The following is a 22,899-nucleotide window of genomic DNA, read 5'->3' on the forward strand; positions in this document are numbered from 1 at the left end:
CAGAGTCTTATGTAGCCCAGGCTGACCTTGTGTTGTAAAGAGAGGGCCACTTCTTGGTTCCCAGCCACCCAGCTAGCTTAGACCTGAAATAATCAAACAGAAACTGTATTAATTAAATCACTCTATTAATTAAATTAGCTCTAGCTTCTTCTTGGCTAACTCTTACACCTGAATTTAACCCATTTCTAGTAATCTGTATCGCCACGTGGCTGTGGTTTACTGGCAGTTCCATCTGCCTCCAGCAGGACTATGTGGCTTCTCTCTGACTCAGCCTTTCTTTTTCCCAGCATTCAATTTAGTTTTCCCCGCCTAGCTAAGTTCTACCCTGCTATAAGTCCAAAGCAGTTTCTTTACTCATTAATGGAAATCCCACACCAACCTTAGGCCCTTTATCCTCTGCTTCCTTTTGTGGTGAGATTGTGTGGATGCAGATGTAGGGCAGTTCTGATACTTTCCCTGTGTCTTGCCCGAATGGCTGTTGTTAGTGTATCAGTGATCAGTCATCTTCTAACTGCTTTGTGCCAACTGACGGCTTCTTACTCCAGCCAGCCGTATTTCAGTCAAACCTGTTGAAACTCAGTGTCAAGACTGGAACATTACATAAGACACCCCCATCTGCCAGCCAGGTACCTCCTGTGTCTGTGCTGCCTGCCGCAGGGCTCACTCCTGACCAGTGGGTGTGCATAGATGCCCGTCTCCTCTGGCCTCCAGATGTTGTGTCGACCCTAGAACTACTTGGGAACTTCTAAGTTATTTTGTCTGTTTCCTGCTCTCGGTTGGGATATCATAACCCCAGCTGAATGAAGTTAGAGAAGTTAGCGGGATGCCTGATGTCATGTGACTGATCTCGGGACAAGGCCTGAGCTTGTGTGGTAGTCCTTCTATCGTATGGTGCAAGCTCCACGGACATTAGAGCTGGTCACTGTCCAGACACAAATGACTGTAGCCCTTCCTGTCTTTCTACTGACATTAGAACTGGTCTCTGTCCAGATGCAAATGACTGTAGCCCTTCCTGTCTTTCTACTGACATTAGAACTGGTCTCTGTCCAGATGCAAATGACTGTAGCCCTGCCTGTCTCTCCACGGTCACTGTCCAGACACAAATGCTGTCCTCACACATAAGCTCTCTATTCCCACCCCCCTTTTGAGACAGGGTTTCTCTGTGTAGCCGTTGCTGTCCTGGAACTCACTCTGTCGACCCGGTTGGCCTCAAACTCAGCGATCCTCCAGCCTCTGCCTCCCAAGTGCTGGGATTAAAGGTATGCTCCACCACCGCCTGGCTTGTTTAGTCTTTGTTACCTAGGCATATCTTCCTAGTCCATGCTCTTCCCCTTTTATGAGATATATTTCATTACGCTGCCAATCACTTCCCAATAATTAGATTCTTTTCTGTCTCTGAGTATCTTGGCAGAAATGTTTTGTTTTGAATAATTTCTTTGGACTATATTCTGTTATATGTACCATATTTAGAAGGTATACTTCTCTGGATATTTTTTTTTTCTGGTTTTTCGAGACAGGGTTTCTCTGTGGCTTTGGAGCCTGTCCTGGAACTAGCTCTGTAGACCAGGCTGGTCTCGAACTCACAGAGATCCGCCTGCCTCTGCCTCCTGAGTGCTGGGATTAAAGGTGTGCGCCACCACTGCCCGGCTCTGGATATTTTTCTTACATATTGTGTCAGTTTATCCTCAAAGATTGTACTATGTCAAAACTAGCATTGCCTGAGCACATGACCCTGGAAGCTTCGTCAGCTGTTGGTTTTGTGTGTACATGTTTTGCCTGCATGTATGTGCACCACATGGGTGCCTGGAGTCCATGGAGGTCACAAGAGGGCATCAGAATCCCTGGAACTGCAGTTACATATGATTGTGAGCCACCATGTGAACCCAGGTCCTCTGGAAGAGCAACAAGTGTTCTTAACTGCTGTGCCTTCTCCCCAGCCCCCCCCCCCCAGGCTTTTAACTACTGAATAAGCGTACTAAATAAGAAATCTCTCTCTCTCTCTCTCTCTCTCTCTCTCTCTCTCTCCTCTTTCTTTGTTTTTGTTTGTTTTTGCTTATTATAAGGCTAACACAACTTCTATAGGACACTTAGAGATACAGAAAATGTAGAGAATTCTGTATCTGGTGAGAAGTGCTTCTCTGTCTTTGTTAGGGTTTCTGTTGTGATAAAACACCAGGACCAACAGCAACTTGGAAGGAAAGGGTTTATTTCACTTAACACACTTCCTGTCCATCACCGAGGAAGTCAGGAACTCACGTGGGGCAGGAACTAATGCAGATGCCACGGGTGGGGGTGCTCCTTACTGCCTCGCTCCCCATGGCTTGCTCGGCCTGCTTTCATAGAACTCAGGACTGGCAGCTGGGGCTGGCACCGCCCGCAGTGGGCTGAGCCCTCCCTCATTAATCCTCGGTCAAGAAAACAGGTGGGGGATTTTCTCAGTTACTTCTCCCAAGTGACTGTAGTCCTTGTCAAGTAGACATAAAACTGGCCAGCATGTCCTTCTATGTACATTTTTTTAATACGAATGAATACACCATTTTGTTCCGAGTTCCTGAGGAAGAAAAAAAATGTTATCACTTAATACTTTGAGAAGTTGAGAGATTTATTTCTACCTCACGGTTTCTGTACATAGTTATGCAAAATCTCATTTTCCCTAAAACCTACCCTCCCTCCGTCCTTGATTTTTAGGAAATGTGAGAGTCTGAAGGAAGGATCCCCATGAGAGGGTAGAAGGCAGTGAAGGGGTGGATGAGGGACTCGTGTAAAGCACAGAGAGTCATCATCATTTGGGGAGGAGACAGGACCTCACGGAGCTCAGACAGGCTGGTCCCAAGTCTGTCCTTGAGCTCCTGACCCTCCTGCCTCCCTCTCCCGGAAGCTGGGGCTTCAGGCGTGCACCAGGACACCTGACTTGAGAATCAGCTTTGCCAGGTGTGGTTGCCTGTGTGCATGCTGTTCACCCCAGCACTTGGGAGGCCAGGCAGGTGGCTCTCCATGAGTCTGAGGCCAGCCTGGTCTACAAAGCAAGTTCCAAGACAACCAGGGCTACACAGAGAGACCCTGTCTCATCAACCTTTTTTTGGTTTTGTTTTGTTCTGAGGTTAGGTCTCCCACTGATCTCACTGGACCTGGCCCTCGAATTGGCAGACTGACTGAGCAGCAGGCTCCCGCACCCACCTGTCTGTCCATGTGGTACACACGTACATTGTCACCGCTGGGTTTTACCATAGGGTTGGGGGTTCCAGCTCAGGGCATTATGCTTGTACAGCCAGCACTTTCGTCTGACTCATGCCTCTGACCCCGGCAATCCAGAGACTGACGCAGGAGGATTGCCATGAGTTCAGGCAAAAACCTGGGCTACAGAAAAAAAAGAATTTTCCTGAAAATAAGGGTAGAGGAGATAGAAAATCTGCCTTGTTAATCATTTAGAACCTAATTTCCTTTTTTTTCTTTCTTTCTTTTTTTTTTTTTGTTTTTAATTCTAGGAAAAACATTCTACAGACTCCCAACTAAAAGCCTCAGTGCTTACTCTCTTATTGGCATATGATAGTTACAGGAAGTACTTAAGAGACATTCGCACAGGCAAGCCTAGCCAGCTGACAGGGAAGGAGAAGTTGTAGGGTGTGAGAAGCCAATCCTTGGGAAATTCCACAAAGCCTTAAAATAAAATGTCTTGTCCCTTCTGTGCTTGGCAGAGTTTAACACTTCTGGAGTATCTGTGTGTCCGAGACAAAAAGGCTGGAATGATGTAACTCTGTTACAGAGAGGGGTGTGTGTGTGTGTGTGTGACTGCAGATAACACACAGAATACACAGAATACACAGAACAAAACATTCTGTTTGTCCCCCCCCCCTTACATTCTTGAGAAATACTGCTTCCTCCTGCACTGAACTGTGTTCCACCTCTTTCTTTCTTTCTTTCTTTTTTTTGGTTTTTCGAGACAGGGTTTCTCTGTGGCTTTGGAGCCTGTCCTGGCACTAGCTCTTGTAGACCAGGCTGGTCTCGAACTCACAGAGATCCGCCTGCCTCTGCCTCCTGAGTGCTGGGATTAAAGGCGCGCGCCACCACCGCCCGGCACCCTCTCTTTCTAAAGGTAACCTTGAAAATGATAACCCTAGCCCCAGCTGGGCCCTTGCGGCTGGGTTGGAGCCAGTCCGATCAACTGACAGCCAGTTTCCTCCTCAGCCGGCGTCTTTGCTTCTCCCTGTCCCAGGTAGCCTTGGTCCTGCCTTGCTTTCTGGATCGATTCTAATCCTACTCACCAGACGGCATTTCTAAGGCTCCCAAGTAACCCAGAGTTTTGTTTTGTTTGATGTTTTAGGTTTTGCTGTTTGAGGGGTGGGGGTGTTTGGGTTTGGTTTTTGGTTTTGTGAGATAAGGTTGTCCTACCCACCCTAGTCTTGCCTCCAGCCAGATCCTTCTGCCTCCAAATTTATTCTTCAGGAGCTGTCTACCTTTGGGGGAGGGGAGCACTACCATATTACCTGTGTGGAAGTCAGGGAAATCTCCAATTCTCCCCTTTCAGTTCATCATTAGGCGTGGTGGCCAGCGTCTTTCTCTACAGAGGTGCCATCTCACCGTTACCGGGGCTGCCTGGTGATCTTCTGGGAGCCACCTGCCTCCACTTCCCCAAAAGTGGGATTACAAGTGTATAACCCATGTATGGCTTTAAGAAGAAATGGATTCTGGAGATTAAACTCAGGCCTTCGTGTGTAAGGCAGATAAACACCCTGCTAGTTGAGTTCTCATCCTAAACCGTGTTATTTTGCTTAAGACAGGGTCTCATTAACCCAGGCTTGTTATGTTGCTGAGGATGACCCTGAATTCCCAATCCTCCTGCCTTCTCTTCCCACTGAAAATAGCCGTATTTTGGGTCTCACTGTGTTGCCCTGGCTGGCCTGGGACTGGCCATGTAAAAGGAAGACCTCGAACTTTTGATGCTTCTCCAGCTTTAGAGTGCTGAGTTGCTGGTGTGATAAAATGCTGAGATTACAGCTTACACACCCCACTTTCCATCCTAGTGTTTAAGTTAAAAGCTAGGGCAGCTTTTGTTCCTGCCCCTTTAGTGTGGAGCCTTACTCAAGGCGGGGGTGTGGCGCTGGGACCAAAGGTGAGCTTTGCCAGCAGCAATTTGTAGAACTGTACTTGAGTTTTATCTTTGAGGGATGTAAATTCCTCTGTTGGGAATGAGGAACCAGCCAGGCAGTGATGGAGCAAGCCTTTAATCCCAGGACTCCAGAGGCTGAGGTGGGCAGACGAATTTGAGGCCAGCCTGGTCTACAGAACAAGTTCCAGGACAGCCAGGGCTACACAGAGAAACCCTGTCTCAAAAAAACAAAACAAACAAAAAAAAAAAAAAAGAAAATAGAGCCTGATCACAATGCATTCTATATTTGTGTGTGTGTGTTAGAAAATGCTTGTTTTAAAAAATAAATATGTAGGGCTGGAGAAATAGCTCAGAAGTTAAGAGCATTGACTGCTCTTCCAAAGGTCCTGAGTTCAATTCCCAGTAACCACATGTTGGCTCACAACCATCTGTAATGAGATCCCATGACCTTTTCTAACATGGTATATGTAATAAATAAATCTTAAAAAAATATATGTAGGGGGCGCAAAATGACACCGCAGGCTAGAGCATGAGCTGGCCAGCTAAAGCAGCCTGAAGACAAGTTCAGATACCACAGTAGCAGAGCTGTCTTAGGGTTTTATTGCTCTGAAGAGACACCATGACCACGGCAGCCCTTATAAAGGAAAAACATTTAACCGGGGCTGGCTTATAGTTCAGAGGTTTCGTCCGTTGCTATGGCGGGAAGCATGCAGGAGAAGAAGTTGAGAGTTCTTTTCTACATCCGGTAGCAGGAGGAGACAGTGAACCAGACTAGTGTTTTGTTTGTTTGTTCTAGACAGGGTTTCCCTGTAGCTCTCAAGCCTGTCCTGGAACTCACTCTCTAGACCAGGCTGGTCTCAAACTCACAGATCACCTGTCTCTGCCTCACTCACCACCACCCAGGGGCTTGAGAGACCTCAAAGGCCACCCATAATGACATACTTCCTCCAACAAGGCCCTGCCTCCTAATCCAGTTTCTTTTAAGCTACAGGAACCAACTCCTGAGAGTTGTCATCTGACCTCCACTTGTGCGCCGTAGGAGTGTGTGTGTGTTTGTGTGTGTGTGCTGCACACGAGCGTGCAGCACACACTGTAAAATAGGGACTTTTTTAAAATTAGTTTTCAAGAAAAATATATAATCCATGATTCAAGGCAGGAGGATCCCAGTTCAAACTCAGCCTGGTCAGACAGTGAGGCCCTATTCATCCTCTACTGTACCTAAATCTAAAGGGGGGGCAGGAAAGGGAGGGGGTAGAAGAAGGCAGGGGGAAGGCTGCAGAACTCATTTTCTTTTAGTTTGAGATGTGTTTGTAATTTCCAGGATTTCTCCTTTTGAGTCCTGGAAATACTAATTTCTGAATTGGTCTTGTAGCACGGTCACACCTGAAGTTGAACTTTGAGAATTTGAGCAGTCGCTGCTGCTAATTTTCTGTCAGTGTCCCAAATAGCTGCTAGTTTATGTTGGTTCTCCTGCTTAGACACACAGAGGTTTAACCACCTTCTCTAGCACCAAGCCGACCCAAGCTGTAGGTGGAGTGTCATGCGGACCTTGACTCCACCTCGGCTGTCAGTTTTCTTCTTTCAGACCAAAAATATTGAGCCAAATGGGTCATATAGATGTAGTTGATGTGAGTGGTCCTGACCCAAGTATGATGTGGCAATATTTGAGTTTTATTTGTTTTGGTTTTATGAAACAAAGTCTTACTTTATAGGCCATTCTGACCCGGAACCCAGGGCAGCCCTTCTCCCATAGTCTCCCAGGTCCTGGAATTACAGTTATAGGTCATCGCTCCCAGCATTATTTTGGTTTTATTTGAAATATATTATTACAATATAACTAGGGCTAGCAAGGATTAAATTGCTTTAAATACATAGTGAATTTTTGAAGTCAGTTAACACATTGTATTTAAGAGTTTAATAACTTGCATTAGTGATTATTAATAAGAAGCAAACAAAATCGGAACACACAGAGAAATCGGAAGTAGCTTGACAAGGCAATGCCTCGATAAAAAGGGTGCGTTGGAGCTAACAACACACCAGGCCAAGATGGCTCCTGTCTTTTATCCGTGTGGTAGGTGGTGACTATGTCTTATACCATTGATGGGAGCTCAGCTTCACAGGCTGCCGGGATTGGCTAACTGCCCTCGCCTGGCTAACTACATTTGATTTTAAGAAAGAAGTTTCTCAGCCGCCTGGCTAACTACATTTGATTTTAAGAAAGAAGTTTCTCAGCCGCCTGGCTAACTACATTTGATTTTAAGAAAGAAGTTTCTCAGCCGGGCGGTGGTGGCGCACGCCTTTAATCCCAGCACTTGGGAGGCAGAGGCAGGTGGATCTCTGTGAGTTCGAGACCAGCCTGGTCTACAAGAGCTAGTTCCAGGACAGGCTCCAAAACCACAGAGAAACCCTGTCTCAAAAAACAAAAAAAAAACAAACAAACAAAAAAAGAAGTTTCTCATGTGTTGAACTCAGTTTAGCTGAAGAACACTTACCTAGGGTATTTGAGGCCTTGCATTTGATCCTCAACCGGAAGGAAACGGGGTGAGGAGGAGTGAGGGAGGAAGTGTCTCTTGCCTCCTTACACGCTGGCTTTCTCGTAATTCCTACTTCTAGTTGTCTGGAAACGGATCTGCTGGAGACTGTTATTACATATGCCTCCTCTGCTACGTCTGGGAATATTCTGTGAGACTAAGTGGCTTTTTGTTGAGTATATTTCTAATCCTAAAATTGTAATTTAAAACCTTATGTATTTTGGTTTTTATGAGGAGGTTCTCCTGCAACCTCATATATATATTTGCAGAATCTGGCCCTGAATTTCTAACCCCCCATCTCCGCCTCCACTCCAGGATTAATTACAGGTGTGCGCCCGTTACACTCAACCTAATTTGTAACTATGGAAGGGTCTATCCAAATAGGAGATAGGAAATCCTGTCTCAAAAAACCAAAATCAAACAAACAAATAATGCTACAGTCTACAAATCCTGGAAGTGAGTGCAAAGGCATAGTCTCCTGCAGTCAGCTCGCGGATCAGCGGGAGAACAGTTACAGCGCTCTACCAAACACTAACAAAATATGACCGGGCACCTTCACACACACTACGGGAAGGAGAAGCTTTCCGTATATAGAAGCAAGTGTCAATGAGTCTTGAAAGAATAGCATTTGCTAGACAGAGGACAAATGTGATTTGGGCGGAGGAGCCTCGTTTATTGTGCCGTGCGCGGTCCTCAGAGCAGTTTGAGTTCCCTGAAGGACAGAGGATGTATCAGAATACATGGAGACATCGTCAGTACATCCTCTGGGCTGTACTGAACTCTTGCAGGGATGTTCAAGGGTAATTGGGAATTCTGAGAGAATTTTGAGCAGGGGAGTTCAGGGAGATGCAGATTTTAGAATAATTACTGTTTATTAGTTAGGGTATTGGCAGCCTCTCGAGGACTAGATTAGAATGGGGAGAAAGAACCCATTAAGAAGATAATGGGATTGTTAAGGAGAGCAATGATGAAGACCGCCAAGGCAGCAACGGCGGGGTGCGGTGAGATAGAGGGGTGCTGCATGTGCCTCAGTGGTTTTATGGGGCCTGTCATTGTCACCTGGGATGGGAGGACTCTCCTCCAGCAGTCCTTAACATTTCAGTGCCCATGAGGAAGCTGGCCAGTGGCTGTCAGTAGCAATGAGCTTTGTTTATCTGTTTGTTTGTTTGTTTCTTTGTTTTCAAGGCAGGGTTTCTCTGTAGCTTTGGAGCCTGTCCTGGAACTAGCTCTTGTAGACCAGGCTGGTCTTGAACTCACAGAGACCCACCTGCCTCTGCAACCACCAGGCTTCAGGTTATCATTTTCAAGGTTACCTTTAGAACAGAGGGGCTAAGAAAGCAAAAGCACAGTTCAGTGCAGGAAGAAGCAGTATCTCACAAGCTTTGTTTATATAGCCCTTTATTTGTCTGGGAGTCCATGTGACTGTATACTGCTTGATATTTAAAATGTTCCTTTTAAATGTTAAAATGATCCTTTGGATTTTGTTAATGAAGTGTTGAGTGTTACGTCAGTATCTCCCGTCTTCTGAACAGAGTCTTTGGACCCCAAGCCGAAATGCAGGTGGAAGGATCTCTGAGAACAGCTATTCCCTTGATGACTTGGAAATTGGTCCGGGTAAGTAGGCCTAGAGTGTGTGAGGCCCTCCAAGAAGCAACTCAGTCATAGCGAACCCTTTGCACTCAAAACCTGGGCTTCTAAAGAAGAACGGCGTGCGCTACATAGGAGTCTGTGTTAGCTACAAGCTGTTCCCAATGCTCTCTCTTAGCTGTCCTGATTTTTGTTTTTGTTGTTTGAGACAAGGTCTCCAGCCCACACTGGCCTAGAACCTCAAGGTAGCCAAAGTTAACCTTGAACTTCTGACCCTCTGGTCTCTGATTCCCCAGTGTGCTTTTGTTGTATGTTAAACCCACACTTGGGAGCCTCTGAGGGGTGAAGGGCTCTAGACGCTGGGACTGCACAATTTTCTGGAACCGGAGAACTTCAGTAGACCAAGATTGGTTGTCCCGGAGCTGGTGGTGTGGCTCCATGGTAGCCAAGTGCTTAGCATAAACCCAACAAAGTACTTTGTCCACAGCACAAAAAATAAGTGAATAAAAATAATAAAATTGTATGTGTTAGGGTGTGTGAATGTGTATATAAAATGTGCGTTTATGGTAAAGGTACTTTACTAAGAAAGTGAATTAAAATCACCTTATGAAAGACAATTCTATTTCTGATTTTCTTTGTGTGTGTGTGTGTGTGTGTGTGTGTGCCTTTGGTTGTTGATTTGGGGTTTTTTGTTTTAACCTTGAATGTGTGGCGCTGCCGCCTCAGCCTCCCCAGTGCGGGGACTATAGACAAGAACCACACCTGGCCTTTTTGTACTTCTAAGAGAAATTAGATTACATTAGATTATAGTCACCCAAGATTTAAACTCCCCTTCTGTCTCCTGACAAAGTGTATTATTTCCCCGTTTCCAGGTCATTTGTCATCTTCCACATTCAACTCGGAGAAGAACGAGAGCAAGCGGGGTCTGGAGCTCCCACGCCTCTCGGAGACCTCCATCAAAGACCGCATGGCTAAGTACCAGGCCGCCGTGTCCAAGCAGAGCCGCCCAGCCGGGGTATGTGTCCTGCTCGGTTTGCGTTTTGGTTGGGTGGTTTTTGGTTTTGTTGGTTTTGCCCTATAGCCTTATCTGTCCTGGAACTAGCTCTGTGCAGACCAGGTTGGCCTCGAGCTCACAGAGATCCGCCTACCTCTGCCACCTGAGTGCTGGGATTAAAGGCGTGCCTGCACCATTCTTACTTGCTCGGGACAGCCATCTTGAGCACTGTCTAGGAATTGTCTCCTGGGCCCTGACCTCTGACCCTGGCCAGTCCTTTTTCATAAGTCCTATATCCCTCCTGCCTTTGTAAGCATACGTTTTCCAGTCCTGATTTTGCGTCCCCAGCTCATGCATGCATAGTCATATCTCCTTTATATTCTATGTTACCAGCAGTGATAGCAAGACTTTTCCTGGCTTGTCTACTCAACTTTTTCATTGTCACTGATGATCAGTATTTTATTAGCCTTAATAGGGATATCTATTGTGAGTTTCTTTTTGGTTTTGTGGTGGGTGCAAGTGCATTGAGCATTAAGTTTTCCATTGAAATATTGCTCACATAACATAAAAATCGCCTTATGTTTTTTTGGTTTTGGTTTTGGTTTTTCGAGACAGGGTTTCTCTGTGGTTTTAGAGCCTGTCCTGGAACTAGCTCTTGTAGACCAGGCTGACCTAGAACTCACAGAGATCCGCCTGCCTCTGCCTCCTGAGTGCCACCACACCCAGCCTGAGACAGGATTTTGCTCTGTAACCTAGCCTTAGAGTCACAGAGTGGGACTCAGGAGACAGGAGCACAGGATGTCATCACACCTGCCTTATGTCATCATCAGATCTGCTCACTTGTCCGTTTACCGTAGTGCGGGAAACAACACAGGACCGCAAGTGTGCTGGAGATGTCCGGTACCACGGAGGGGCATCCTAGCCCAGCTTCTCACTTTTAGAGGATGCGGAAGTTTGTTCCTTCTGTGACTATTCATGGCCAAAGTTCTTAGCAATGTTGGGAGAATAATGTTGCTTTATTTGTTCCTGGACAGATCGAAACTGTGCAGGCTCAAGATCATAATGTGTATTCCAGAAGTTAGGCCTTTCCCCCATAATTGTGCATTCCCCAGTACTAATGGACCCATTCTCTGAGACACCCTTCCTTCCTTCCTTCCTTCCTTCCTTCCTTCCTTCCCTCCTCCCTCCCTTCCTCCCCTCCTCTCTCCCTTCCTCCCCTCCTCTCTCCCTTCCCTTATCCCTCCCCTCCTTCCCTCTTTTCCCCCTCCCTCCCTTCCTTTATCCCTCCCCTCCTTCCCTCCCCCTCCCTCCTTCTCCTCCTCACTCCCTTCCTTTATCCCTCCCCTCCTTCCCTCCCCCTCCCTCCTTCCCTCCTTTATCCCTCCCTCTCTCCCTCCCTCCCTGTCTTCTTTTTTCAGGTCTGGGGCCTGAAATCATAGCTTTTACACATGCCACACCATGCTCGACCACTGAGCTACACCCTCATCCCTTACTCCAGTTTTTCGCAGTAGATTAATAAGAGACAATGTGTATAGATTTCAATAGAGTGAAACTCCCAGAGTTCCCTGACTGAAAAATGGGCAGAACTATGCTCCTTTGAGCATAGTTCGGGAGACACAGAGATGGGTGAGGGGCAAAGCTTACATCTTGTCTGTGACTGGAGGTGTCTGTCTGTCTGTCTGTGCAAACATTCCACCCAGATGACTCCTCGGGTGGGAAAACCTGTTCAGCGACCTCATTTTTTTGTTTTTAGCACACTGGAAAGAGTAGGCACAGCCGCGACAAAGCAGCCTCCTGCTTGCTGGTTTTTTGCTCTTCATTTTGAAATAATCTGTGTCCCAGCCTGACCTCAGACTGCTCATGTAGCCAAGGCTGATCTTGAATTCTGTCCTCCTGCCTCCAACTCCTAAGAGGTGAATTACAGTGCCACCACACATGGTTTTATTTGGTGCTGGGGTAGAACCCAGGGCTGTACCAATTGAACTACATCCTTTGTTCCCCCTTAAAAACAAAGCCTCAAGGGGTATATCAGCAACACAGGGTGGCTGAGGTTTGAAGCCAGGTCCGGGACTGCCAGGCTACAGAAATCCTGCCTCTAAATGAATTTTTCTAGTAGAATTTCTTCCTTAAAGTTCTGCTCTGGGGATTTCAAGAGTTGAGAAGTCTTTAGAAATTCTTGCGGAAAGTATGTTTTATCTCATCCTCAAAGAATGTCTGAAATTCCTCACAGAACACGATTGTAACGGGGAGCTTGGAGACAGACAGACAATAAATTCGTGGGTGTCATGGTGTGTTCTGCAGTGCTGGCGGCCATCTCCTCCTAATAGGTGCATTTGCAGAGCCGAGACTGGCTACTTTGAAGTCGCCGACCTTACCCTGTTCTTCACACCCACTTCCATTAGCCCTGTGGCCTGAGATGGCTTTGTTTCTCCCAAGCCCTGAAGAATCACAGAGAGGGACTGGGAATATGTCTGAACTGGTGGTGCTTCCTAGTGAGCAGTCTTGAGTTTCACCACAGCCCACTTTGGATGGACTAGGGTGACAGACATTTCACCACAGCGCCACGTTAGATGGAGTATGGGTGACAGACATTTCACCACAGCACCACGTTAGAGGAGTATGGTGACATTTCACCACAGCACCACGTTAGAGGAGTATGGTGACATTTCACCACAGCGCCACGTTAGATGGAGTACGGGTGACAGACATTTCACCACAGCACCACGTTAGAGGAGTATGGTGACAGACATTTCACCACAGCACCACGTTAGAGGAGTATGGTGACATTTCACCACAGCGCCACGTTAGAGGAGTATGGTGACATTTCACCACAGCGCCACGTTAGATGGAGCACGGTCACAGACACTTGAGAGGTAGAGCAGGAGGATCAAAAGCTCAGGGTTATCCTTGGCTATATGGTCAGTTTGAGGCCAGCATGGACTACATGGGAGCCTGTCAGAGAGAGAGATGCAGGGGGAGAAGGGGGGGGGGGTTAATAGGAAAGCAAGCCCAGGAAAGATAGGAAACGGCCATCTTCACCCCTCTCTGTTGGCTTTAGATATTTTAACTTTCTACTCCTAGTGTCCTTTACAAGGAAGAAAGAGGGTTATTCTCCTTAGGCCTTATGGCACTACTAATACGTGTCTTTTAATGTTGAGGCTCAGTTAAGAAATACAGATTAAGGTATATCTGTAAATTTTATGTAAACTGTTTTTTTGAAAGTTTCATAGAAAAAGATTGTTTATGGTATCATTCAGTATAATTTCGGTTTTTATATGTGTCCATCATCCCTGTCTTTCTTTCCAGGCCGGGCATTTATATGTATGGTCAGTATATTTTCTTAATTGTTGACACTTGGCACCACCTTTCCCTTCTCCCAAATGGTGTGTAAACTCACAAGCTTTGCATTTCACAAGCTGGGCTGTTGGAAGAGTGGCTCACAGAATGCCGGGGGCTGGTGGGCGGGCTGTGTGTGCCCGTGTCAAAGTGTGGCTCACAGAATGCCGGGGCTGGTGGGCTGTGTGTGGCTCACAGAATGCCGGGGGCTGGTGGGCTGTGTGTGGCTCACAGAATGCCCGGGGCTGGTGGGCTGTGTGTGGCTCACAGAATGCCAGGGGCTGGTGGGCTGTGTGTGGCTCACAGAATGCCGGGGGCTGGTGGGTGGGCTGTGTGTGGCTCACAGAATGCCGGGGGCTGGTGGGTGGGCTGTGTGTGGCTCACAGAATGCCGGGGGTTGGTGGGTGGGCTGTGTGTGGCTCACAGAATGCCGGGGGCTGGTGGGTGGGCTGTGTGTGGCTCACAGAATGCCGGGGGTTGGTGGGTGGGCTGTGTGTGGCTCACAGAATGCCGGGGGCTGGTGGGCGGGCTGTGTGCGCCCATCGATGCGGCTCTGTTCTAACTCTAGTCCCTGCGAGATAGGAGGGCTGAGTCCACACAGCTGCTTTTGTCATTTCACCAGCCGATGGGTTTGGCTTGTGACAGGCGCTTGATTTGACCTGAGTTCTATGAGAGGAATTTTTGTAAGTGTTCCAGGGTTCCTGAGAGATGTGCGGTGAAGAGAACGGTATGGAAAGCATTTGCGTTCACAGGTTATTTCTGTTTTGTAGAGTGAGTTGAAAGCCAGTGGCGGCGAGATCAAAACTACGTTGGAGCAAAAGGAGAGTGTGCCCCCAGGTCCCGAGGCCTGCAGCTCCCATCAGGAGGGAAAAAAGGTAGGTTGCAAGGCCATGTCCAGTTGCCAGGGAAGCATGTGTTCTAAATTAGGGGCTTAAAATTGGAAAGGACTCTGGCTCCAGGCTGCAGTGTCTGGGAATTTGGTGGCAGCTGCCAGGACAGATTGTCATTTTGCAGGTCACAAAATTTTAGGAAGCTTTGTAATTTACAGCTGACCAAATCATGAGCCTTCATTGGGAAATTCTTTTGTTCAGCAAATGCTCAGAAGGCATAAAGCTAGAGTCATTTATATAAATCTGCTTGGTCAGAGATAAAATTTTTATTTTTTTATAAAGTTTTTAAGGTTTTGTCGTGTGTGTATAAATATTTTGCCCAAATGCGTATATGTGCAGTGTGCATGTAACTACGCCCTCAGTCAAAAGAGGGTGTAGGATCCCCTGGAGCTCAGGTTACAGAGAGTGTGAACTATCATGTGGGCGCTGGGGATTGAACCCAGATCCTCTGCAAGAACTGCAAAATCTCTAAACCACTGAGCCACGTCTCCAGCCCTGAGATCCTGTCTTTAAATCATTTACAATATTCGTCTTAATATATACTTGATATGCTATTTTAAGATTTTCTTTTGTTGCTTGTTTTACCTTAATTTTGTTTTGAGATGAAGGTCTTACTTTGTGTCTCAGTCCCATCTTGAACCTGTACAAGCAATCCTCCTACCTCAGCCTCTTAAGTAACTGAGACTGTGGGCTCATGAATGACATCACTTGTGCTTCAGATGGTTTTGGTTTAGATTTTGTTATGCTAGTGGCTAACCCAATGCCTTGCACTTACTAGGCACGTGTTCCACCACCGAGCCCTCATACACATGATTTTAGCATCCTATGTAGTAAGTGCTTAGCTTAAAAACTGAATACTGAGGGGCTGGAGAGATGGCTCAGTGGTTAAGAGCACTGGCTGCTCTTCCAAAGGTCCTGAGTTCAATTCCCAGCAACCACATGGTGGCTCACAACCGTCTGTAATGAGATCTGGTGCCTTCTTCTGGCCTGCAGGCATACAAGCAGGCAGAACACTGTACACATAATAGGTAAATAAATCTTAAAAAAAAAAAAAAACAACAACTGAAGACTGGGCCAGCAGGGTGGCTCACCAGGAAAAGGTGCTGGCGGGCAATGCTGAGGCTCTGAGCTCGGTCTCTAGGACTCAACGTGGCAGAGAGAACCAACTCTTGCAAACTGTCTTCTGATTTCCACATGTATGCTGTGGCATGTTCTCGCTCCCACACATTAATAATTAACTAATAATTTATATAATAGGGGGAGTAAACTAAAGGCGGAGCCAGGCATAGTAGCAAATACCAACAGCGGCAGAACAATGCAGGAAGCAGAAGCAAGAGGGATCATGAGGTTAAGGCCAGTATGGTGTGCATAGACAGTTTGAGGCCAGCAAGACTCTGTTTGAAAACAAAGAAAAACAGCACACACATTCCTTCTCATTCATAGCCTTCCTCCTTCCTCCTCTGTCTGTCTCTCTCCCACGTGTCCTTCGTGTACAAGAAAGCTAACAGATTATTGCCTTCTAACATGCTAGCTATTATTACGGTAGGTACCATGAGAGAGTGGAAGTTCAAAACCTGATTTCTTCAGGAAGATGCTGAGCCCAGTTGAGGAATGTTCAGGGATGGGCCACGTGAGTGGAGAACGATTGGAAATGGCAGGGATGGGCCAGGTGAGTGGAGAACTGTTGGGAATGGCAGGGATGGCCACGTGAGTGGAGAACTGTTGGGAATGGCAGGGATGGCCACGTGAGTGGAGAGTGGCTGGGAATGGCAGGGATGGCCACGTGAGTGGAGAGTGGCTGGGAATGGCAGGGATGGCCACGTGAGTGGAGAGTGGCTGGGAATGGCAGGGATGGCCACGTGAGTGGAGAGTGGCTGGGAATGGCAGGGATGGCCACGTGAGTGGAGAGTGGCTGGGAAAGGCAGGGATGGCCACGTGAGTGGAGAACGGTTGCAAAAGGAAAAGAATAGACATGCAGGCACAGCAGAGTGCAGAGACCTGAGATTGGCTTGGTAGGTGCCATTTGATTGATTTGGCAAGGTAGTGGTAGTAAATAATGAGAGTAGTGAGAGACAGGTGGCAGGATCTGGAACTGCCTTCTGGGCCACCCTCAAGGGCTTAGATATAATCAGATATCAGTGGGAGGCCATGGAAAGAGTGCCAGAATATCACATTTGTGATAAGATGGATGGCTTAGTGACAGCAAACAAAAATTTATGTAGACAGCATTCTTGCCTGTCATAGACTCATCAAGTAAATTTTATACTGGGCTTAGCAGTAATGAGCAGATCCGGGTTCAGTTCCCATCACCCACATAGCAGCTCACAATTGTCTATAACTAAAATTCCAGGGAATCTTCCACCCTTTTCTGAGCATCCGTGCATACTAGGCGTACACATGGTGCACATGCATACCAGCAGGCAAAGAACTCATACTTAGATTTTACTTTAATCTTTAAAAAAGTAATAAACTGTACACATCCTTACAACCATGCTCTTTCTTCCTTTTTTAGAGACAGGGTCTTACCCTTTAGACCAGGCTGGCCTGAAACTTACAGAGACCTCGCCGTCTCTGCCTCTTAAGTACTGGAATTAAAGGTGCACGTCACCGTGCCTAGCCAGTGAAGGCTGTTTCCCAAATATGCTTGGGATTTTCCTTATAGTTTATAAATAAACTATAAAAAAAAATCTCATCACTGAGAATCTCCTCATCTTTACCTCAAGATCATAACTGAAGAAACACTCATCTGGAAAATGATGCTCTTGGTGTCCTTAATTCTGTTTTGTGCTTCATTCTTGATTGTCTTCATGCTGATTAGATTTGAAATTAGAACTCTGGAACAAACTGCAAGATCAGAACATTTTAATTACAGTGCAAAAGAGCAGAGTTGCAAGAGAATCATAAATCAGGGAGTGGGTGGAAGGAGGAGGTAAAGACAATAAATGCGCTGCAAGCTCTTCCTGCCCAGTGTAGGCTTTTTAGAGCCTGGCTCTCCTCCAGGCTGCCCGACCGACTGCCTTTAGTTAACCAGTACCAATTCTCTGTTTGAACTTTGGTCTGCTACAAAAAGATGTTAATGCTACAGGAAATGTTCTTTCAAAAAAACAAAACAAACAAACAAACAAAAAACAAACAAGCTGGGTGGTGGTGGCAGCGCACTTCTTTAATCCAACCACTAAGGAGGCAGAGGCAGGCTGATCTCTCTGAGTTTGAGGCCAGCCTGGTCTATAAGAGCTAGTTCCGGGACAGGCTCTAAAGCTACAAAGAAACCCTGTGTCAGAAAAACAAAACAAAGCAAAAAGTCAAGCACACACATATTTTTGTTTACCTTTGAGAATGTAAGAGGGCACTGGCCAGCCTGGAACTAAAGTGACAGGCAGCTGTGAGCCACCATGTGGGAGTTGGAATTGGCCGCAGGTCCTCTGCAGGGACAGCCAGTGCTCTTAACTGCCGTGCAGTCTCTCCGCGAACTTTCTTGAAATGCCATGCTTGGTCAAGCCGTTGCCTTTTCTATAATGAGATGTCTGAGCGTGGTCTCTGGGGCTCCTGCCTGGAAGTGCCTGTAGTAACAATATCTGTCCCTCCATGTGCAATTACAGGACGTCAACATTAAGTGTTCAAGGGGACTGGGTTAAAGGTTAGGGAAGAACAGCCCAGGATGGATGCGCCTACAAATTCACTAGAGTTGAAGGTCTTTGGTTTTGGGTTTTGGTGACAGAGTCTCATATAGTATAGGCTAACATCTAGTTTACTGTATAGACAAGGATGACCCTGAATTACTGGCCCCTCCTACCTCTGTTTCTTGAGCTTGTAGGCATGTGCCAACCAGCCAGCAGTGAAGATCTTTTTATGACCAAGCAATTTCAAAAAAAAATTTTGTTTGTTTGGTTGGTTGGTTTTGGTTTTGTTTTCTCAAGACAGGGTTTCTCTGTGTAACAGCTCTAGCTGTCCTGGAACTTGCTCTGTAGAACAGACTGGCTTTGAACTCACAGAGATCCACCTGCCTCTGCCTCCCAAGAGCTACAGTTAAAGGTGTATGCTGCCACCGCCCAGCCAAAAAATTTATTTCATATCATTAAGTGAAATACTGCATGTTGAGGCAATCAGTTCAATGCCTGTCATGTGTTAAACACTCAGCAAATATCAACTGTGATTATTCTGGTTTATTCTTTGCCAAGGTCGAGTTCCCGCAGTGAAAATAGAGTAGGGGAAAATGCTGGTGTAGCGTTCAGGTATGGTCCGCCAACAACTTAGTCTCCACTGTAAATGTATTTGGTTCTTCAGACATCTGGATAGAGACACTTGGTGTCGCCCATTGAAACCAGCATCATGATCTTAAAGATGGAATATGTACACCAGGATGGCTTCTGAGGAAAGGATATAGTACCTATGCATAAGATCTGCTTCTTGGGCTGGAGGAATGGCTCAGAGATTAAGAGCACTGACTGTTCTTCCAGAGGTCCTGAGTTCAGTTCACAATCTGTAATGAGGTCTGATACCAACACTGTATACATAATAAATAAATAAACAAATCTTAAAAAAAAAAAGATAAAAAAGATCTGCTTCTTGTTTTTTTAAAAAAAAACAAACTGCCATTTTGAATTTTTCTGTTGGTTTTTGGGTTTTCCCGCAGGTGTGTCAGTATGGGTTTTTTGTTTGTTTGTTTTTATTTTTTTTTTTATTTTGGTTTTTCGAGACAGGGTTTCTCTGTAGCTTTGGTGCCCGTCCTGGAACTAGCTCTTGTAGACCAGGCTGGCCTCGAACTCCCAGAGATCCGTCTGCCTCTGCCTCCTGAGTTCTGGGATTAAAGGCATGCGCCACCACCGCCTGGCTTGTTTTTAATTTTTTTCTTAGATATATATTTCTATTATTACTATTTTCTTATGTGTATGAGTTTTTTTGCATGTGTGTATGTCTGTGCACTATGCTTTTCCTGGTATCTGATGACCAGGGCAGCCTGGCCACACGTGGGGCCCAGGCGGCACAGCTGCCATGGCAGGAGGCAGCACTGGGTTCCAGGAAAAGACTTCAGCTGACACCATCCAGGGAGGGCTGGCGTCTAAAGGGAAGTACCTGACATTCCAGCCATTAGATAAGCTGTCCCTAAGCCCTGGACTCACATATTTCCCCTTTTGCCAATATCCCTAGACAAATGTCAGCCAATCAGGGCCCTGAACCCTGGAAATCCCCTCACTTCAACCTCTAGCCCAGCTGCGTTTGGTACTTTCTCTTAAACACTGATTCAGACAAGTCTAAGCTCAAGCATGAATAAAGGTTCTTTGCTTTTACATATGAGTGCAGACTCTGTGGTGTTTTGGGGGTGACTCTGCGGTGTTTTGGGGCGACCCCACAATCTGGATGTAACATCTGAAATGGTCAAAAGAGGGTGTTGGATTCCCTGGGACTAACTAGAGTTAGATGATCGTGGGTGCTGGGAATTGAACCTGGATCCTTCAAAAGAGCAACAAGTGCTCTTAACAGAAGAGCCAACTTCTTCAACTATTGCTCCTTTTTTCTTTCTTTCTTTCCTTCTTTCTTTTTTAATTTTTTACTTTTATCCTTATTTTTATTTTTTTGAGACACGATATACTGTAACCCAGGTATATCAAACTCACAGTATAGCAAGGGGATTGTCTTTAACTCCTGATCCTCTTCCCTTCACCTCCCAAGTCTCAACCTCTCCACCCAAAACACAGAAACAAAACCAGGAAAATAAGAGTAACAATAACTCCTGTACTTAAAGATGCTCCTAGCCTTTGCTGTGGATCATTCTCAGCACATGAGGGGTTCGCTCTCCTTGCCATGGGATTTTGTTTGGTTTTTGCTTCCTGAGATACGGCTTGAAAGTTCTTTATGAGGGAGACAGGCACACTTGGCAGCTGAATGCAGTCTGTTCTAGTGTTCCTCTGTAATTGAGAGGCACGTTAATATCCTCGTAAAAGACGTTTGCTGCCTCTTGTTTAAATGCTCAGCTGTTCTGGGGCCGTTATTTTCCCCCAGGCAGCCAGTGACTAACTGGAGTCAGCAGGTTTTTATGGCCTTGGCAGCGGGTCTGCTCTTTTGTTTTTAATGTGCTTCCTAATTCCCCTTAATCTTTTTTGTTTTTTTCCTGTAGGTTTCTGCGACTGAGAATAGCCTGGTGGCCCATTGTAGCCCTGCTGAAGATGATGCCTGTAAGCATTTGCTCTTAGCCCTTCACGGTGGGTTAGGGACACAGCACACAGTGGTGCGGTATGCCCCACATCACACCAGCAGCTAAGCTCATCCGAGTTTCCACTGGGTTTTCGGGACTGCTGTTTGAACACCCTTCACTCTTTTCATAGCTCAGGAAGAAGTTGAGTTACATGTGGGTAACATGGTAACATGGAACAAAGATTTCTTGTTATTGTTTTGCTTGTTTGTTTTCAAGGTAGGGTTTCTCTGTAGCTTCAGAGCCTGTCCTGGAACTAGCTCTCGTAGACCAGGCTGGCCTCGAACTCATAGAGATCCACCTGCCTTTGCCTCCTGAGTGCTGGGATTAAAGGTGTGCACCACCACCATCCGGCTAACTTTTTTTTTCTATAAATTTTTGAGATTTTTATTTATTTTTATTTAATGTATATGTATATTCATTATTATATATATATATATATATATATATATATATATATATATATATATATATATATGCATGCCTGAGTTGTCTGTGTACCATGTGCCTGTAGTACCTATTAAGACAATGGCATCAGATCCCCTGGGACTGGAGTTACAGACAGGAGTTACCATGTGGTTGCTGGGAATTGAACCTGGGTCCTATGAAAGAGCAGCCAGTGCTCTTAACTTCTGAACCATCTACCCATCCCTTACTAAAAGAATAACTTTTAACAACATTTCTCTCATTGAACTTATCCTACCTTTTGCACTGAACTATTCCAAGTCCGAAGCTATATAAACTGATCTTGAAGTCTTATTTTAGTAGAAGGTGTTCAAGAAGAACTGTATTAATTATGGGGAAACATTTAAAGGCTTAGGGATTTTTTTCCTCAAAGTGCTAAGTTTTGACATAATTTTATACAGTTTTGAAGTAATTGTAAGCCTGGTTCCTCAAAGATAAAAGATTTGGGTTTTACTTTACTGTAAGCAGAGGCTACTCATTTGTTTCCGGCTGCCCAGAGCCGAAATAATCGCACAGAAACTATAACAACTGCAGTACTGTTTGGCCAATAGCTTAAGCATCTTTCTTACTAGTTCTTATATCTTAAAATAACCCATTTCTAATGACTTAGGTATCACCACGTGGCTGTGGCTTACAGTGTCTGTCTTCTCTGGTGACTCCATGCCTTCCCTCTGACTCTGCCTTCTTTCTCCCAGCATTCAGTTTAGTTTCCCTGCCTAGCTCTACTCTGCCCTATCACAGACCAAAGCAACTTCTTTATTCATTAACCAATAAAAGCTACACATATAAAGGGTTTCCCTAACCATTTGCTATCTCTGCTTTATTTATTTACTTTTCTAACTTGGTCTCACACCCACTGGGCTAGAACTTCCTGAGCTCCCCCGCCCGTGCCTCCTGGATGCTGCAGTTAGACATGTGAGATTACGCCGTAATGCTCGTGATACTGAGGCCACTGCTGATTTTCAGTGTGCTGTTGTTTTGTTATTTTTGGTTTTTCCTTTTTTGTGTGTGTGGAGGTTCTCTACATAGCCCTGGCTGCCCTGGAATTCACTATGTAGACCAGGCTGGCCTTGAACTCACAGAGATCCACCTGCCTTTGCCTTCAAGTGGGGATTAAAGGCTGTGCCTCTTTACCCAGCTCAGTGAATTGTTCTTAAATATGTATAGATTTCTAGCTTCCCCCACAACAAATCTGGACACAGAAACCCTCAAAACGGAGGTCAGAGCACAAGTCAAGCAGATGGCTATAAATCTCCCTTGCGATTGCCCAGAAGCACTCAGCCTGAAATCAGAAGTGTACCTTCATGTTCGTTTGCTTGAACTAAAGGGTCTTTTAAAATTAGGTTTGCAATACATTTCTTCCTTCTTTTTCTTTTCTCTAGAAACAAACCATTACCTTTCAGTGCTATGCTGCTTTGCTCTTTAAAAACATTTTTTAAAGATTTATTTATTATGTGTAGAGTGTTCTGTCTGCATGTATGCCTGTGTGTCAGAAAAGGGTATCAGATAGCTGGCGGTGGTGGCGCACGCCTTTAATCCCAGCACTTGGGAGGCAGAGGCAGGCGGATCTCTGTGAGTTCGAGACCAGCCTGGTCTACAAGAGCTAGTTCCAGGACAGGCTCCAAAACCACAGAGAAACCCTGTCTCGAAAAACCAAAAAAAAAAAAAAGGGTATCAGATCTCATTACAGGTGATTCTGAATCACCATGCGGTTGCTGGGGATTGAACTCAGAACCTCCAGAAGAACAGTCAGGGCTTTTAACATCTTAGCCATCTCTACAGCTCTCACAAAATTATAT

General features: G+C 45.8%; 1 protein-coding gene across 2 annotated transcripts in view; it reads left to right on the forward strand.

Moving 5' to 3' along the window:
* Lima1 (LIM domain and actin binding 1) overlaps positions 1-22,899 on the forward strand; it is a 114,963-nt gene that overhangs the window by 75,484 nt on the left and 16,580 nt on the right. For both annotated transcript variants that reach the window (XM_041642497.1, XM_041642498.1), the window contains 4 exons: positions 9,171-9,252; positions 10,098-10,240; positions 14,326-14,430; positions 20,561-20,618. In XM_041642497.1, the coding sequence (XP_041498431.1) occupies positions 9,171-9,252; positions 10,098-10,240; positions 14,326-14,430; positions 20,561-20,618 (388 nt within the window). The remainder of the gene's footprint in view (positions 1-9,170; positions 9,253-10,097; positions 10,241-14,325; positions 14,431-20,560; positions 20,619-22,899) is intronic.

This window comes from Microtus oregoni, unplaced genomic scaffold, assembly GCF_018167655.1.
Source record: "Microtus oregoni isolate MIOR12 unplaced genomic scaffold, Mior012 000077F_ref0000221, whole genome shotgun sequence".
NCBI lineage: Eukaryota > Metazoa > Chordata > Mammalia > Rodentia > Cricetidae > Microtus > Microtus oregoni.